The following is a 19,425-nucleotide window of genomic DNA, read 5'->3' on the forward strand; positions in this document are numbered from 1 at the left end:
TCTGTGCAACCAACTCTGACCAACGGTGCAACCAACCCTGACCAACGGTGCAACCAACTCTCTGCGCAACCAACTCTGTGCAACCAACTCTGTGCAACCAACCAACTGTCCAACCACCTCTCTTTTTACTTCCGTGCGCGCCTTTTTATAGCGCCTCCGGCGGTTAAGCCGCCGGCGTTCAGGACACGCCCATCGGGGTGCTCACCTCGGCCCTGGTTGGTCGCGCGACCCTCGGGCTCCGCCCTGGATGACGACGGGCGGGCACGCCCCTCCTCCCCTCTGACGAGGTGGAGACACGCCTTTCTTCCCTGACTCGAGCCTCGTGGTCAATGGCGGTTATTGGAGGGGAGGTAATATGGGCAATCGAGGCTCGGCAATGACGAGAGGGGATGTAATATGGGATGGAGATTTTGGGGATGGGAAGGAAAGGGGATCTATTCTCTTTCACTGGTGCAATGGAGTACTTTCAATTAATGGGAGACACAGCCTTATCCTAAAACACAGAATAAGAGATAACTATCGAACATGGATATTCTATGATTGGCTGACGTGTATGCTTGTGGACTATGGGACGCCCTTTTGGTCTTTACACAGCTCCGGAGGCAGGAGGCACAGAATAAACAATAATAATAATCATACAGCACACAATCAAAAAAAATATACAGTCCTCATATCCACAACACTGCACCCTCCTCCTCTTAGGCACGTCCCGGGCCTACAACTTTTATTTAGTGTGACACGTAGGTGTAGTTCCCTCTATTTTTAACCTGACCCTGAGTGCGACAGTTTTAAAACATAAATAAATGTGTCCCGCTGCTCCATTGCACCCTGCCTAACAGACTTACGCCCACAGTTAACCGAATTGCGGAATGGTCTTCAAACTAAACACTGACGGTGGGGAGCATTATTTACACTGACGCTATTTTTATTTACAAAACTAACCCAGGACCTGTAATTGTTCTTTCTGGGGGGGAGACAGTCTGCTCTGCATCAATGCACCATGAAAGCACCTATAACGCACCAACACACCCTCAAGCACCAATCAGTGCAGTCACCACTGTTCATCAATAAAATAAATCCAACAAACCCAAACCCTGCAGGTGATCTCTTGCTCTTCGGCTCCCCCTGCTGGTTATTATTATTTGTCTTCCAGATGTTGTCATTTTCATTTTGCTTTGCTTACTGGCGGCCTATTTGCAATAAAGTGTGCCCCATGTGTCCCTTTTTTATTTGATTTTATTTATGGCCCACAGGGCCGACTAGTGTGGTTCACCTGTGGGGCATCGGTGCCCTGTGGCCAAGGTCCGCCAGCAAGATTTCGGGCCCTCATGGCCGGTTCCAGCAGAGGGGCCATGCCCCAACCCATGGGGTCCATAAGTGGTGCTCGGCCACAGACATGTGGTCCATAATGTGGTGCATCGATGCAGACAGCTGGTTCTGGGAATTTCGGGCGCACAATGGCCGACCCACGCACGCTCCCCTCGGCGCCCAACGGCGCACAGGTCATGTGGGAGACAAAAGAAAGACAATTGAGCGAGGGGTAAGGTCACAAGGGTACACGTCAAAAAGGCAATGCAAGGCGAAATGCGTACGGAGGGCGAAGTGAGAAAGCTCGTCCCTACCGTACGTCACCCCCCTGTTACCTAGCCCACCCTTGCCCTTACCCCATATGTACAAAACCTACACATTACCAATTCGTCACTACTGTCACGTCTTCCCCATATTTCCCCTATACCAAATTCGTCTCCACAATCCCTCTACTTCAAAATTTGCCATCACCAAATTCATCATCAATCCTCATAAGGAGGCAGAGATGGAACATCAAAGCACAATGTCACACCCACGTCATGATGCGTCTCACCATCCAAACATTTGCACAGTAAAAATAACAAAACATGGCATGGTGCGGAGTACCTGTCACCTCAGGTGAGTGGATGCAGATGGTGCGAGGAGATCCTTCATCCTAACTATCCTCTAAATGATTTTAACACACTTTACACTACCCGGGGTCTCTCCCTGCCAATCCATTGGCCAACTTACACTATGGGTTCTAAAAACCAATTCCCATTGACCAAACTGTGGTGCTTTTCAATTTGGGGTCTCACTCCCCCGATTCATCTCCCGGTGCCCTCGCACAATTTCTGGGCCGCGACGTGTACCTCTCCCAGCGGGTCTACCCACCTGCGCACCTCCACCACTGCAGTTGCCTCCGAGCTTACCTGCTCCTTACCCTAACCTATCTACCTGGGGAAGGCCCTCTGGCGCTCTCCCCACTCGGTGCCCTCTCTGGCACTGGGCTACCCGGGTCCGTCCTCCGGATCCTCGGGCCCCATCCACAACAACTACTACCGGCTCCCAGAGCCCACCCGCGGCCTCACCTGGCCGACATCCTCACAGTGGTGGAGTGCCCAAACCAACTACACACACTAACAGGCTACACGCCCAGCCATTTCCACAACACTAATGCACCCATCCAAAGACCATTCTTTCACCCGCACCACCGATGCCAATATCCAACCACAATTTACCTGTACCCTCTACCTAACACTTACACTACCCGCCCCGGGTATCCGTGATGGGGGTCCACTCTTCCCCCATTCACACCTTCGCACCATCCACTCCACTCCACAATTTCCACCATTCTCACTCCACGACCATCCATTCCAATCCTCCAGAACATTTATTCCATACACCTGTCTTTTATTCACCTGTCGTTGCACACCTGTGCAATCCTACCTGGTGCCACCTGCACCCTCCTCCTCTTCCTGGACCATTTGGTCAACACAACACGCAATCACCACTACTCCCTCATACACGGCTCCATCCACCTGTTCAGTTGCACACCTGTGCAATCACACCTGTTCAATCACACCTGTTCAATCACACCTGTTCAATCCTCACACACACGGCATCATCTCAGCTAACTACTCCCCTCTGAAACTTGCGCTTCCCAGTCGTCCCTTTAAACTATTGCGCTCCCACGTCATTATCATCCACACTAAACTACCTGTGTCCCCACTACAGGTATCAGTCACTAACTAACCTTAATGTTACCTACTGTCATCTTCTAGGGCCCTATCCATATAACCTAACCCACCCGGGCTAGTTTTCACTGCCATACACCCCATAAACTATAGCTCCTTTGCCCCACGTCTGTGAGGGATGGTGGATTTGCCATCCCACCACATCGGGGGTCTCTCACTATCAATTTTGTACACCTAAATTCCAACCAATCAAAAATTTGCCAATCACTACTCATCATCTGCCAATCATTACTGCCAATCCTTTGCCAATCATCAAATTTTGTTTTTCTCTAATTTTGGGTCCAAAACACTATCACTATCACGATCACCATCATCACAGTCCGCTATATCCTAGCCTCGGTGCGTCATGACATCATTAAACTCGGCTTCGTAAAGCCGAGCAATGAATTCGGGTGGTTTGGTTGCCTGCAGGTTGAATCCGTCCGGCTTTCGGTTCAAGGGAGGTGGTTTGGTTGGACCGAGATTCCACGCACCATCTCGGCGCGGCACCTTGCGGTCCCGGGCCCGATGGCTCAATCTCCCCCGGTCGGAGCCCCGTCCCCACGAGGGGGCACCGTTCCGCTTCCTCCCACTCGCCCTCGAACCGGACCGGTCGCCTCGCCCGACAAAGCCCGGACTCGACCGTGCGGGGCGGGGCCAAGCCCGAATCGGCAACGACGCTTCGAAGAGAAGTGACGCAGCATCGATCCGCGCCGGGCCTCACACCCAACAAAGCACCCCACGCCCCGAGTGCTCGCATCGGCTATCCGTCGCTCTAACCACTAACCCGGTTAACGTCGATGCTTTACTTGCATGCTTACAAGCATACGCTACCTCTTTCACCCTCACAAAACCTGGCGTTCCAACGCCGTCCGTACATTCCACCAACGCTCTCTCTGTTACACACCACACCTCTTGCGCACACTTCGGTCCACACATCTCCTCCGTTACGTCCTCCGTAACACTCACCATTGGCGTGCACTCCGTATTGCTCTCACTCCCTGTGTCACACCCCGTACACACCGACGTGCATTCTCGCTCGCACTCGGTTTCACTCCCACACTTTATAACACACCCACTCGCCGACGCACACTTTTTTCTCCCACGCGTGCCATTTCCACTCACACGGGACCCTTCACCAACGCCCGGGTGCCATATCGATCCCAATCGCGCGACAATTCTTTTGTCGCTAAACATCCTCCTGCAAAATCTACCCGCACAATATACAGCACGACTCACCTGGGGGATCCTTTTCTCCACGCGAACCTGCAAACTTCCATTCGGGTTAGCGAGTACAGCATCAGGATGTGCATTTAGACTTTGAGCAATTTCCATTCCTTCCTCCGATTGTTGCTCTTTTAACTTTAAGTCCCCGGTCTCTCCAATTTCAACTATACCCATAATTTCTTTGTTCACCTCGACGACCGTTGGCTTTAATAAAATTCCCTCTACCTCATCGGTCGCCGGCTTTTTCAAACCCCGTGTCGCGATTTCTACCCCCGTCATTGTACCCGTGCTTTCCTCCGCTTCGCTCAACCAGCGCTTTTCGACCCGCTTTACCTCCTCGTGCACCCGTGGGACCTGCTCGCCCAACCTGCGGTCTCTGTCCCTCTGCTCCCTTTCCTCCCAATCGGCCCCCATCCTATCCATTTTTGCATTCATTTCGGCCATGAAGGCTTGCATTTGGGCCACCGTTGGTAGTACAAAGGGTACTGTCACGATTTGTTGCAACAAAAGGTTCAAATCCAATGGCGGCGCTGCTACGGTCGCGGGCGTGGGCGCCGTGGCCATGTGCGAGGCGCCATTTTGCGCGTCTGATACCCCCTCAACCACATTGCCATTTTTCTCCTCCCTTTCCTCCACATACATTTCCCCGAGGTCCTGGGTCGATTCCACCCCGTCTATCTCTCCCACCGGCATCCCGTCGCCTTGAACAGCCATGGCGCGATTTCAAAATTCGGGTTTTGCTTTAAAAAAACAAATTTCGGCAGCTCGTAATTTTGACCAAAAAAATTTTTTCTAGATGTTTTAAAAATTTGGTTCGGGACCCGAATTCCACTCCCAGACACCAATTGTTACAGGTCGCGGACAGATGTTATAGACCGAGCGGTGGTGTAAGACCGCGACCTCACAAAACTCACCCGATTCACCCAGAACTTTGGCCGTATCGCACCGTAGCTGCTCAATGAGGGAAAAGACAAAAACGACGCAATGCAAGAGGAAAAAGGAATTAAAACGAGAAGACGTACAGACGAGTAATGGGGTTTATTATTTACACACACAAGCAAAAAGGAGCAATCAAGTTTATTTACAACACATAAGACGCAGGTGACACAGTGCAAATACTAGCTTATCTACAGGCTTAACTTATCCCAGGACAGAACAAACAAAAGACACTGACTCACGCGGGGAATTGCAGGAATCGCAGGATGTGGATGGCTGGAGGGAGAGGGAGGTCCAAGGGGGGTCATGCAGCACGATCGGCGCGTTTAGCAGCCGCCGTTCCTTTTCGGCCCTGCTCCAAACCGCCGCCCAGGCCCCAAGCGGCTGCCGGGTGTCGCTGCTGCTCCCGCCTCCACTTGCCTTGCCAGGCCTTGTCCCGCTCGTCTGGTCCAAACCCTCCACTCTTTCTTGGTCCCTCACTCTGACCACCGACTCCTCACCGCAACCAACTCTGTGCAACCAACTCTGACCAACGGTGCAACCAACCCTGACCAACGGTGCAACCAACTCTCTGCGCAACCAACTCTGTGCAACCAACTCTGTGCAACCAACCAACTGTCCAACCACCTCTCTTTTTACTTCCGTGCGCGCCTTTTTATAGCGCCTCCGGCGGTTAAGCCGCCGGCGTTCAGGACACGCCCATCGGGGTGCTCACCTCGGCCCTGGTTGGTCGCGCGACCCTCGGGCTCCGCCCTGGATGACGACGGGCGGGCACGCCCCTCCTCCCCTCTGACGAGGTGGAGACACGCCTTTCTTCCCTGACTCGAGCCTCGTGGTCAATGGTGGTTATTGGAGGGGAGGTAATATGGGCAATCGAGGCTCGGAAATGACGAGAGGGGATGTAATATGGGATGGAGATTTTGGGGATGGGAAGGAAAGGGGATCTATTCTCTTTCACTGGTGCAATGGAGTACTTTCAATTAATGGGAGACACAGCCTTATCCTAAAACACAGAATAAGAGATAACTATCGAACATGGATATTCTATGATTGGCTGACGTGTATGCTTGTGGACTATGGGACGCCCTTTTGGTCTTTACACAGCTCCGGAGGCAGGAGGCACAGAATAAACAATAATAATAATCATACAGCACACAATCAAAAAAATATACAGTCCTCATATCCACAACAATATGTTCAAGTGCCGATGATGTGTGAGGCTCAAATCGTAGGTTAATTTACAGGGGCTAATAAGAATTTAGGTAGTTGTTGTGGGAATGTTGAGGTTTAGGGTTATGGGGAGCATTGTGTTTGGTCTTGGGGGAAGTGGAGGTAATAGGGGGGGAGTCTAAACGGTCCCCGTTTAGCCATTTAGTCGACAAAGACAGGTGGAAGCTCATGAATATGGGAGTGAATAGAGGTTATGATGGGATAATATAGTTATGGGTAATGCCCCTCCCTCCCTCAGAAAATGAGGGGGGAGGGGGGTTAGTATAAGGGGAGTCTAAACGGGGGGCCCCGTTTAGCCATTTAGCGATCAGGAGAGTGTTGAAGTGCATGATATGGGGGTGATAAGGGGTATGATGGGATATAATAGTTATGGGTGATGCCCCGCCCACCTTCAAGAAGGTGGGGGGGGGGGGTAGTATAGGCAGAATCTAAACGGGTGAACCCGTTTAGGTCATTTAAGCAGGCTAGATAAAATTGGGAGCATAAAATGTAAAATGGTAAGAGGTAATGGTGAGATTTTTACAGATTAGGGTAGGACCCGACCCTGTGGAAGGGGCGGGGTAGTATAAGGGGAGTCTAAACGGCCCCCGTTTAGCCATTTAGTAAGCAGAGACAGGTGGAAGCTCATAAATATGGGAGCGATAAGGAGTTATGATGGGATAATATAGTTATGGGTAATGCCCCTCCCACCCTCAGAAAGGTGGGGGGGGGGGGTAGTATAAGGGGCGTCTAAACGGGGGGCCCCGTTTAGCCATTTAGCGATCAGGAAAGTGTTGAAGTGCATGATATGGGGGTGATAAGGGGTATGATGGGATATTATAGTTATGGGTAATGCCCCGCCCACCTTCGAGAAGGTGGGGGGGTAGTATAGGCAGATTCTAAACGGGTGAACCCGTTTAGGTCATTTAAGCAGGCTAGATAAAATTGGGAGCATAAAATGTAAAATGGTAAGAGGTAATGGTGAGATTTTTACAGATTAGGGTAGGACCCGACCCTGTGGAAGGGGCGGGGTAGTATAGGAGGGGTCTAAACGTGCTCCCCGCAATAACCCACGCCAGCATTACCTGCAATAACCCACGCCAGCATTGCCTGCAATAACCCACGCCCACACTCCCTGCAATAACCCGTGCTCCCTGCAATAACCCACGCCAGCATTACCTGCAATAACCCACGCCAGCATTGCCTGCAATAACCCGTGCCCGCGCTCCTTGCAATAAGCCGCGCCCGCCCTCCCTGCAATAACCCATGCCCGCGCTCCTTGCAATAACTTACGCCCACACTCCCTGCAATAACCCGCACCCGCGCTCCCCACAATAACCCACGCCAGCATTGCCTGCAATAACCCACGCCCATGCTCCCTGCAATAACCCACGCCAGCATTACCTGCAATAACCCATGCCAGCATTGCCTGCAATAACCCGCGCCCGCCCTCCCTGCAATAACCCATGCCTGCACTCCCTGTAATAACTTACGCCCACACTCCCTGCAATAACCTGTGCCCGCGCTCCCTGCAATAATCCACGCCAGCATTGCCTGCAATAACCCGTGCCCGTGTTCCCTGCAATAACCCATGCCAGCATTACCTGCAATAACCCACACCAGCATTGCCTGCAATAACCCGCGCCCGCGCTCCCTGCAAAAACCCGCGCCTCCCCTCCCTGCAATAACCCACACCCCAGCTCCCTACCATAACCTGCCCCACGCTCCCTGCAATAACCCGCACTCTCTGCAATAACCCGTGCCCCATGCAATAACCGAAGCCTGCCCTCCCTGCAATAAGCCACACTCTCTGCAATAACCAGCGCCCAATGCAATAACCGAAGCCTGCCCTCCATGCAATAAGCTGCACTCTCTGCAATAACCAGCGCCCCATGCCATAACCGAAGCCTGCCCTCCCTGCAATAACCGAAGCCTGCCCTCCCTGCAATAACTGAAGCCTGCCCTCCCTGCAATAACCTGTGGCCACACTTCCTGCAATAACCCGTGCCCACATTTCCTGCAATAACCCACACCCACACTCCCACTCCCTGCAATAACCTGCGCCCGTGCTCCCTGCAATAACCCACGCCCACACTCCCTGCAATAACCCACGCCCACACTCCCTGCAATAACCCACGCCCATACTCCCTGCAATAACCCACGTCCACACTCCCTGCAATAACCTGCGCCCGTGCTCCCTGCAATAACCCACGCCAGCATTACCTGCAATAACCCACGCCAGCATTGCCTGCAATAACCCACGCCCACGCTCCCTGCAATAACCCACGCCCACACTCTCTGCAATAACCCGCGCCCGTGCTCCCTGCAATAACCCACGCCAGCATTACCTGCAATAACCCACACCCGGCTCCTTGAAATAACCCGAGCCCGTGCTCCCTACCATAACCTAGGCCCACGCTCCCTGCAAAAACCCGCACTCTCTGCAATAACCAGCGCCCCATGCAATAACCGAAGCATGCCCTCCCTGCAATAACCCATGACCACACTTCCTGCAATAACCCATACATGCACTTCCTGAAATAGCCCGCGCCCACACTGACTTCCTGCAATAACCCACACCAACACTCCCACTCCCTGCAATAACCTGCAACCGTACTCCCTGCAATAACCCATGCCCACACTCCAAGCAATAACCCGCGCCTTCGCTCCCTGCAATAACCCGAGCCCGCACATCCAGCAATAACCTGCACTCCCTGCAATAACCCGAGCCCACACTTCCGGCAATAATCTGCACTCCCTGCAATAACCCATGCTTTCACTCCCTCCAATAACCTGAGCCCACACTTCCGGCAACAACCCACACTCCCTGCAATAACCCACGCCTTCACTCCCTGCAATAACCCGAGCCCACACTTCTGGCAATAACCCACACTCCCTGCAATAACCCACGCCTTCACTCCCTGCAACAACCCGAGCCCGCACTTCCAGCAATAACCTGCACTCCCTGCAATAACCTGAGCCTGCATTTCCAGCAATAACCTGCACTCCCTGCAATAACCCGAGTCCGCACTTCCAGCAATAACCTGCACTCCCTGCAATAACCTGAGCCTGCACTTCCAACAATAACCTAACCTCCCTGCAATAACCAGCACTTCCGGCAATAACCCGAGCCCGCACTTCCAGCAATAACCCACACTCCCTGCAATAACCCCTGCCCATACTTCCAACAATAACCCACACTCCCTGCAATAACCTGAGCCCACACTTCCGGCAATAACCCACACTCCCTGCCATAACCTGCATTTCTGGGAATAACCCGAGCTCGCTCTTCCGGTAATAAACCATGCTCCCTACAATAACCCGAGTCTGCACTTGATAAAACGTTGAAAGGTTTGTGCGGCATTATGCATTGCGAGGCCGAACGTCATCTATCTATAATTCCACTAATCTCTGTCTGTGTGTGTGTGTGTGTGTGTGTGTGTGTGTATGCGACCGCTGTTTCTCGACAACTACCAGTCCGATATACTTGAAACTTGCCAGGTATATTGCTGGGGACCCGAGGATGTGCCTTTTCAAGGTTTCATATTAATCGGACAAGTAGTTACCGAGCTATGTCCAAAAAACGATTCAACCAATCAGAGAGCAGCGAGCTATCACGTGTGCCGAACGTGCCGAACACACTCTGCCTCGGACGGCACATTTGAGAGCGTATTCATTTATTTCACGTTGGCAAACTATGTTGGCGTTAAACTATGTTTTAAAACTAATTAAAACTACTTTGCGATTCATCGTAACTGCGATTCGTAACTGCCGTTCGCTTTGGCTTTGCGAATGGACCAAACCATTTCATGTAAATAGAGGGGGGGGATTGTCACCGTACTCGCAAGCCGTTCGCTTTGGACCAAACCATTTCATGTAAATAGAGGGGGGGGGGATATAATTTTAGATATAGATATAGTACGGGCATGCCCTAGTCCGAAACAATGAGAACAAGCCGAAAGCCCACCTCTTCCCCCCTCCCCCTTAGAGCAGGACCCCCCCCCGCTTAGAACAAGCCGAAAGCCCCCTCCCCATAGAACAGTCTGAAAGCCCCCTCCCCCCTTTCCCCTTAGAACAGGCCGAAAGCCCCCCCCTCCCCACCTTAGAACAAGCCGAAAGCCCCCTCCCCTTAGAACAGGCTCCCCCCCCCCTTGCCCCCTCCCCTTAGAACAGGCTCCCCCCCCCCTTAGAACAGGCCAAAAGGTGTGGTGACTGCTGTCTTTGGGATGTCACCTGGTCTGGCGCTGGATCGTCGGGAATCTGATGGTACGCACGAATTGGGTCAACCTTGGTGAAGAATGTAGCGCCATGGAGTGTAGTGGCAAAATGAGTGGTGTGCAATGTGTGGAGTGGGGTAACTGTTTGAAAGAGTCGCGATGTTTAATCCCCACAAGGACGCCAATCACGAGGAGTCTTTTTCGGTATCACGTGTAGCGGTGAACACCAACTACTGGATGATCTGATGATCACTCGTTGTAACATGTGGTTAATCGTTGATACATCATGATGTCCTGGTGGGCGACACACAATTTCTCGGGTGTGAGTTGGCGATTACGAGCAAAAACAGGGGATCACGTGGTCTCGATGTGACACGTGATCTGGGGTTTGATTGGCTGAATTGTCCCCGATGGGTGCATTATAGACGAGAAATCATGAAGCACTGTTTGAAAAGGCCACGCGGGCAATAGGACATGGATGGAAGACACGTCATATTCAATGATGCAAAGGTGGATGCTATACCGAGAACACCAAGAGAAGTCGACTGACATATGGCCCAGGTGATGTCGTCGCCATTAATTGTGGGCCTCCTCATTTCCCTACGGCCTGTACAAGCACGGTGCCCTTGACTGACAAGCATTAGCGCCAAAGGTCACGTGGTGCCAACACCAATCTGGAGTGTTGACGGAAGGTGAAGAACAGTAACTCGAGGCATGGCGTTTCTCTGTTCCAACAAATGTTATGGCATGGAGCTCTTGGACAAGCTTCTTAAGGTCCGCCATTTTGGATTGTATGCGCTTCTTAATGTCGGCCATTTTGGATTGTATGAGCTTCTTAAGGTCCGCCATTTTTGATTGTATGTGCTTCTTAAGGTCCGCCATTTTAGATTGTATGCGCTTCTTAAGGTCCGCCATTTTGGATTGTATGCGCTTCTTAAGGTCCGCCATTTTGGATTGTATGCCCTTCTTAAGGTCCGCCATTTTGGATTGTATGCACTTCTTAAGGTCCGCCATTTTGGATTGTATGCGCTTCTTAAGGTCCGCCATTTTGGATTGTATGAGCTTCCTAAGGGCCACCATTTTGGATTGTATGCGCTTCTTAAGGTCCGCCATTTTGGATTGTATGAGCTTCTTAAGGTCCACCATTTTGGATTGTATGTGCCTCTTAAGGTCCGCCATTTTGGATTGTATGAGCTTCTTAAGGTACACCATTTTGGATTGTATGCACCTCTTAAGGTCTGCCATTTTGGATTGTATGAGCTTCTTCAGGTCCGCCATTTTAGATTTTAGTCGTGTGACGTGCTGTGGTGGTGACACATTATCCACGGTCGGTGTAGCGGTGTCAATGAGATGGTCAGCCAGATCTGCAGTGGTGGGTAGTGCCAGCTCTGCATTAGCTGCAAGTACTAGTACCCTACTGCAAAGCCGCAATGAGCCGGCGAAGCCAAAGCCTCTTGCCACTATTTTACCCATCACTATGGCATCAGTAGATTAAGTAGTTGGTAGTTGGTAGTAGGTAGGTGTAGTAGGCACCGTACCTAGTTCAAAATGACACCATTTGCATTCTGGATGAGATAAAAATTTATAAAACTTCCTTCTTGATTAATTCGGTGAATTAATCTCAACTTCGGATATTTCCGGCCATGAAAAACTATCCCCTACGGCCGCGAGATTTCTAAAAAATAATTCTTCGTCAATTTTAGAATATTTGACGCCGTTTTCAGCCTCCGAAACGCGGTAATAAAATAAGCTTTTTTGAAATATTTTTTCAAATGCTCGAATCTCATTGGTTCCGGTGTTTGGTGACGATTTTCGTTGAAGATAACCAGGCCCGTGCGGGCCGAGGTTGGTCTTAAAGTATTTTAATTACAAATTAGAGGTGCATAAGATTGTGAATCAAAAAAAGACGGGTGAAACAAACTCCTATTGAACTTTTTCGCAATTTTTTATGCATACTTCCGCATCCTCAAGATGGCGGCCTCCATGGAGCGAATTGGTGCGTCAAAGCTTCGAAATTCTCAATGGATTCAGCAAAATCTGGCTTTTCAACATAATACGTACGCGTTCATTCACAACACCGGCTTCACCGGCTATCATACGGTGTTGGGTGGTAAACGTTGCAAGAACAACTCAAGAAGGAGCGACTGGTCAAATGTGACACGGGGGTCACCGAGAAGCTGCTGCACATGATGCAGTAGTTGTGTGGGTCTTCGCTCTCCAAAATCCTCGGCTGTAAGAAGTTGTTGAAAGCGGCTGTGCTCAAAGGGGGTCATGCACTTTTTGAGCATGGCCTTCAAATTAGTTTACGGTTGTTCATCGGAGGTTGTATTAACATATCTCTCACCACTGAATACTCTGGTGACAAGAAGCCAATGGATTTGAACATCGTCGACTCAGTAATGTTCCGGGTGTCAAATTACGCTTTGACTTGAGTAAACCACAGCTGCGGGTTGCTGGGCCAGAATGGCGACAGCTTGATCAAAACCCCTGCCACCAATGAATCTGGTCGAGAGACCGGGAAGAGCATGGCTGGTTGGTCGTTCCCGGCGACTGGATGTTCACTTTCATGTTGGGGTCACCAATTTAGCGTCAAAGAAAAGACGTCGGAGGCTTTCGCATTCCCAGTCAATTCTCTATGTTCAAAAAGCAACTGTTTAACCCGCTCATCCTTCCGGCTAACCCGGTACTGGAAATCCCTCAATCAACCAGAACTCAAGCAATCAACATATTGTAGAATCAAAGGCAGGATGATTCTGCTACAAGCTCTTTATATCCACTGGACCTGTAACTTACCTGGACCTTGGCCTAATAACCACCGTTTAGAGGCCATTCTTTCCCCGCAAAGCGGGGGTTGGCCTTTTCGGGGACCGTGGTAGTTGTTGTTTTTTGGTCCCCTTTTTGAAGCAATGTTTTACGGCCGGATGCCCTTCCTGACGCCAACCCTTTTTGCCACCTTCAACGACAAACAGGGAATAATATTACACGGTACAATAATACAATTACAATAATACTACACGGTACCTAATGTTGTAACATAAATTTGGTAGCAATCTGACGAGTGGGTAATAACCCAGGGGGACTTTGATAGCAAATGATAGCTTTGAAGGAGGACAAATTTACCCGTGCAAGGAGTGCTTTAACCTTGTAGCGGCTACCGCTGGGTTTTCACAATCGCCTTGCACCTACCAAGGACGCGGAGCGATCACCATGCCGGGCTCGTCCAGGACGCCCGGGCAGGCCCGCGCTCAACTTGCTAGGCCTCGGCCGGGACGCCCGGGCACGCCCGGCCACGCCCGCCCTCGACTTGCCAGGCCCTGGCCAGGACGCCCGGCCACGCCCCCCCCTCGCCGTTCCCGGGCAAACGCTCCGGGATAATGTGTGTATATATATTGCTGCCCGATAAACGGGCTTTTGAGATTACCTGAGCTGTTTTGTTTGAATAAAGCAACTCGGACGAATTCCAGCTTTTTGTCGCGTCCATTCTTCCGATCGACGTGGGAGCACGGCTCCTTCAACCTCAGCGTTCCCCAGGTAAAGAAGTTGTAATACCCTCTGTCACCACGAGGTGGCGCTACACGGTACACATTTACGGAGAGAATTTATGTCCCACCTGACACCCCCACACCTCCGTGTGAGGCCATGGCCACATAGCCAGCCTAACTCCCCACACAAAGGTGTACTTGTACACCGAGTTTGGAGTTTGTAAATGAAAGGAGGTGGCCGTACATAGAACACAGACGGACAGACAGCCACAGAGAGACAACATACCAAATTACCGGCGTTTTTGTTACATAAATGGATCAAACGTCGTAATTTCTCTTGGCACATGCCTCCTATGGAAGTCGCCATCTTCTAACGAGCAGACGAAAATAGCATCACGTGTTCATCCCGGACGATTTGAAGGCTTCTGTTTGGTTGAGTGCGCCGGAGAACGCCGCTCAAAAACTTGCGCGATTTTCAAATAGTGCCAGAGGTAGTCGCCAATAAATGTTCCTTTGAAATGGAGTCTCGAACGTGAAGCTAAACTTTCGAACTCAGCATAAGCTGTGGCTTAGAAAAAGCTAAATTTCCCCGTTGAGGCTCGATGTGTGAAACGACCTTGAAAGAAACATCCATTCGGCTTGTGGCATAGTAATACTTTAAATAACCACACTTCGCGATCTTGTCCTACATTGTGTTCTTCCCCCAAGATCCCAGGATCTTCACCGCCTATCCGAGTTCCTCGGACTTCAAGTCGGGCTCTGTGGAGGTAACAGAGGAGGTCCAGGAGGGGTTCCTGGGATCTGCGGGTTCAAGATCCTGGACGTTCAGAACCTTCCTATGGGAGGGGACGGGATGGACCAGGAACCAGGTAAGGGGTTCCCTCTTCCATGTTAAGGATTCTTATATAAAATCTGATGGAGTTGAATGTTGGAGTTTAACGTTTGCATCGCGACGTTTGCATGGAGTTGCCCATGTGAGTGGTGTACACATTGGGTTCAATATGGTCCAGGTTGAAGACCCAGGTGTACGTCACAAGATGTGATGTAAGTGTAACGTGCAGCATTTTGTATTTTTCATCTTTTCTATGATTAATCAGGCTGTGATGAAAATGAAAATAATTGATCCTTCTCTTTCTGATGTACCATTCGCTTCACAGAGCGTCGGTGATGCCAAAGCAGCTTTCCTGGGCAAGGGTTCTATATCCGACGGTATTGTGACCTTCGCATATGGAAGAGCAGTCACGGAGGCCAGATAGTGATCTATTTCTTAAAGTAACCGCATTCCTCTGTCTTTGTCTGTGACGTTCTTTTGGCTTGATGTCATTACGGGCGCTACATCTAGCACTTGGCTAAGCTTTTAGGCGGTGTATTATTCAATAAGAAGTGGTGTATTGTTTCAGAAACCACTTCTGATAACTGCTAACAAGCTGTAACTAGTTAGCCTAAGACCAAGTAAAATAATTTATTAGTTTCTCGAACCCGACCGCTTCCTTTTTGACGGCCGCCTCGCACGTAAGGAAATGCTGTCCAGAACAGCGTCTTTCTGTACATATATATGTATTGTTACGTTCGTGGGGGTAGAGGATGAAATACCATAGTACAGATAGGATTGTATAGGTGTAGCATGGACCGTGGATGCATACGAGACATCTCGATCTCGTAAAATCTTATGTAAATTAGATATTTCTGTATTTCATTTTTAAATATTTTGTTAAAAAAAATTTATATTTTGCCATTTTGGGGTATTATGTGTATATCAGTGATAAAAAATAAATCTCAATTTAACCATTTTAAAATCAGGCTGTAACAACAAATGTGAAAAATTCAAGGGGGGTGAATACTTTATGAAGGTGCTGTATTTCATCGAAACAAACAAAGAAACGTAATGTCAATTTTGAGGCAGGAGAAGACCATTTTTACCCATCAAACCTGTGCTGTATCAACATCACCATTCATTAGGTACATCTCAACAAGATCTCATAATCACCTCCTTCCTTGTTCATCTGTTCCATTTTATTCATGAAAAATTCTCAGCATCCTCTTCATTGGTGACATTGCCATAAAAGGTGAAAAGCCATCTTAGAGGTCAACGTCGAGCACCTTGATGAATCCGAGTTTGATCTCACCATCCCAAGTGTACATATCCCAAAATCAGCTCTTCTTCACTTTTATTCTCACCATTCCTTGTCCCCTCTCTGTTAAGAGGTTCATTTAACTACTCAATGTTACTAAGAATGTGCAGGAACAACAAAGGAAATGATGAAATAGTTTTCATTTTGTTCAATGAGATATGATTAGTGAACATGTAAAAGTAAGCATTTCAATATCAATCATTGATATTTTCTCACAATAGGTATGCAATTGCTCGGTAGATTGTGTATAAGGGTGATGTGTAAGAGGGATGAGGATTTGGGGATGTATGAAGCATGAGTGTTTACATGATTTGGTTTAAGTGAACTGTTTGTGTGTGGGATGTGCCATGACACTTGTACGAGCGGTTCGCATGACGGCTTGTGATGTTTTTGCCACGATCAATCGTCAAATCCCTCGGACGATTCAGAAACATCTGGATGTTTTTGTAATCTGAAAAAGAGGTTCAGACACAGATTGATATTTTTGACAAAAACAAACACAAACCAACATCAACAACAAAATACAAATTTATGCCAATAAGTATATGAGCATCTCCCGAGTGGACCGTTTACAAAAATCTATTCATGATGAACCGAGGAGGATTCCACACTAACAATGAACAAGAGGGAAAAGGCATAAAATCTCATAGCCCCCGCCGTGGTTTTAGTAATTTTGTTGTACGGAGTTGAAGGCTGTCAGCCGGCCATCTTTGGTCGGATGACAAAACAAAATATTCTGCATATGTATAATCATGTATTGTCTTCGTACCAAGTTTGAAGAAAATCGGACTATACATGTCCGATAAAAGGATGGGGACACGGTTAAGTAACAAAATGGTCGGCCACCACCAGTCAGCCATCTTGGATATGTTCTCGAAAAGAAATGACGTGCATATGTAAGCCATCATTCATTATGTGTGTGCAAAGTTTGAACAAGAGCGGTAAATGTATGTCCGGCAAAAGGTCGAGGACGTGTTCAATATCGGGGTTTTTTTTTTTTACAACTAAAATGGCCGCCAGTCTACCAGTCGGCCATCTTTGATCAGATCGCAAAATAAAGTGAGGTGCACGTGTGTGCAACCATGCACTGTGCTTGTGCCAGGTTTGAACAACATCAGACCATGCATGTCTGAGAAATTGTTGGAAATTGTTTGTTACTTAAACACGTTGAAGTAACAAAATGGCCGCCAGTCGGCAATCTTTGATCGCATCGTGAAACAAAATGATGTGCATATTTATACCGTCATGTATCGTCTTTTGCCAAGCATGAACAAAACCAGTCCATACGTCTCCAAGATATGGTTGCGGATGCAAGGACACATGGACGCACGGACTAGACCAAATCCATAAGCCCCCATTGCGGACCAAGTCCAACGGGAGTTAATAATGATAAGACAATTTTATACTTTTTCTCTCTGAGCAGTATGTGGTGCTTTATCTCAATCAGGTCGTGCTACTCACTGAGAAACATCTGGAGGAGTCTGACAGATCCTTTTGCACTTTGTTCCCTATGGATAGGGGGGACGTGAGGCTAGGGCATGAAATTTTAATTTTTGGGGGGGGGGGGGGGGGGGGGGGAGGTGAGGGGACATTGAGCTTGCAATTGCTCGCCTACTCCTCGCGAAGGACAGTCTAGAGGCTAGACTGCTACTCCTCCTCCCCCCCAAAAAACCTGAAATCATGAAAATAACATTTATACGATAAGAGAGCTGTTTGTCTGTGTCTGGGTGTGCATGTGTGTGTCACCATTTTTCACAGAAATGACTTGACAGATCTTCGTCAAACTTTCAGAGGTTCATCATCGAGCACCGGGGAGTATTTTAGGCAAAATAAATGAAGAATCTTGAAAAAAAAAGTTTGGTTTTTTTTTGGATTAAAAAAAAAAAGTAGAGCAACGCGACTGTCGCCAATATGCCTCTGCATAGTCCCACAATGGGTAGATTCCCTCGTTCACTGTCATAAAAAAATTAACACGTTTGATTTAAATCCCTTCAGCCGTTTTAAATTATCACATTTTTACCAGCCATGACAGGTTTAATATCGATTGGTGAAGCGGTTTCAAAGAAGGGATTTTTTAAAATATGGGCTTTCAAGCTAATATGGCTGCCACACCATGTGACATATGAACTTTAAAAAATGTACACTCTGCATATATATATATATATATATATATATGTGTCGGGGGTCACATTTGTGAAGTTTCGTGTTGATCGGACAAGGTTCGTTTTTCTATTCAAGATGGCTGCCAAACCACGTGACCTACGACATCATCATTTTCAAATGATATGCAACAATGGTGCTAGATGATATTTGTAAAACTTAGCATCGATAGGGTAAGCGGTTTCAGAGATATAATTATTTAATATTTTCCTTCAATCCAATATGGCTGCCAAACCATGTGACCTATGATGTCATAAATTAAATATTTCAATACAAATGGCCATAGATCATGTGCATGCAATTTCAGATTTTTAGGATGAGGAATTCGATTAAAACATTTTTGGCTGGTATACCACTTCACCTATGATGTCATCATTATCATGCTTTTGTTCCCCATTGGGAGAACTTGACAATGTGGCAAGTTTCAAATTTTTCCATTCAGCGGGTTCTGAGAAAACAAAATTCAATTATTTGAGTTTAATCCAAGATGGCTGCCATACAACATGACATATGACGTCACAATTATGATAACATTCTGCATGAGTGTCACTCCTACCCTGAAAGTTTAGTCTCAATCAGCCACGTGGTTGCTGAGAAAAACGAGGTTTAGCCCGTACGGATGGATGGACGGACGTACGGATAACCCGAAAACATAATGCCTACGGCCACCTTCGGGGGCGGAGGCATAAAAATTGCTTTATATTGCCTGAGCCTTTGTAGCTATAGGAAAGGTAATAGTAACATATTGAATATAAACTTTCCTTATTGGGTATTGGGTAGTTTGGGGAGTGTTTTAGGTACCTACAAAAAATTGAAAAAAACCCCAAATAGATTTCTTCAAAACGTCAACAGGATTAGATCACCAGGCAATGTGGCGGTACTCCTGCTAGTCATTGATAAATCAACCTTTAAATATTTACTATATTCCTTCTCTCCTACTCCATTACCCACACTGGTGTTGGCTTAGCGGTTAGGGATCCTAGGATCCGGCTTGGGATACCTAGGATCCTGGGTTCTAATCCCGGTCGATCGCTGAATT

General features: G+C 48.5%; 1 protein-coding gene across 2 annotated transcripts in view; it reads right to left on the reverse strand.

The window, feature by feature from the left end:
• Positions 1-16,085: 16,085 nt before the first annotated feature.
• Positions 16,086-19,425, reverse strand: part of LOC144892214 (uncharacterized) — a 19,495-nt gene continuing 16,155 nt past the window's right edge. For both annotated transcript variants that reach the window (XM_078777669.1, XM_078777668.1), the window contains exon 5: positions 16,086-16,677. In XM_078777669.1, the coding sequence (XP_078633795.1) occupies positions 16,626-16,677 (52 nt within the window). In that variant the 3' untranslated portion in view covers positions 16,086-16,625. The remainder of the gene's footprint in view (positions 16,678-19,425) is intronic.

Source organism: Myxine glutinosa, chromosome 5 (genome assembly GCF_964187855.1).
Source record: "Myxine glutinosa chromosome 5, kmMyxGlut1.1, whole genome shotgun sequence".
Taxonomy (NCBI): Eukaryota; Metazoa; Chordata; class Myxini; order Myxiniformes; family Myxinidae; genus Myxine; species Myxine glutinosa.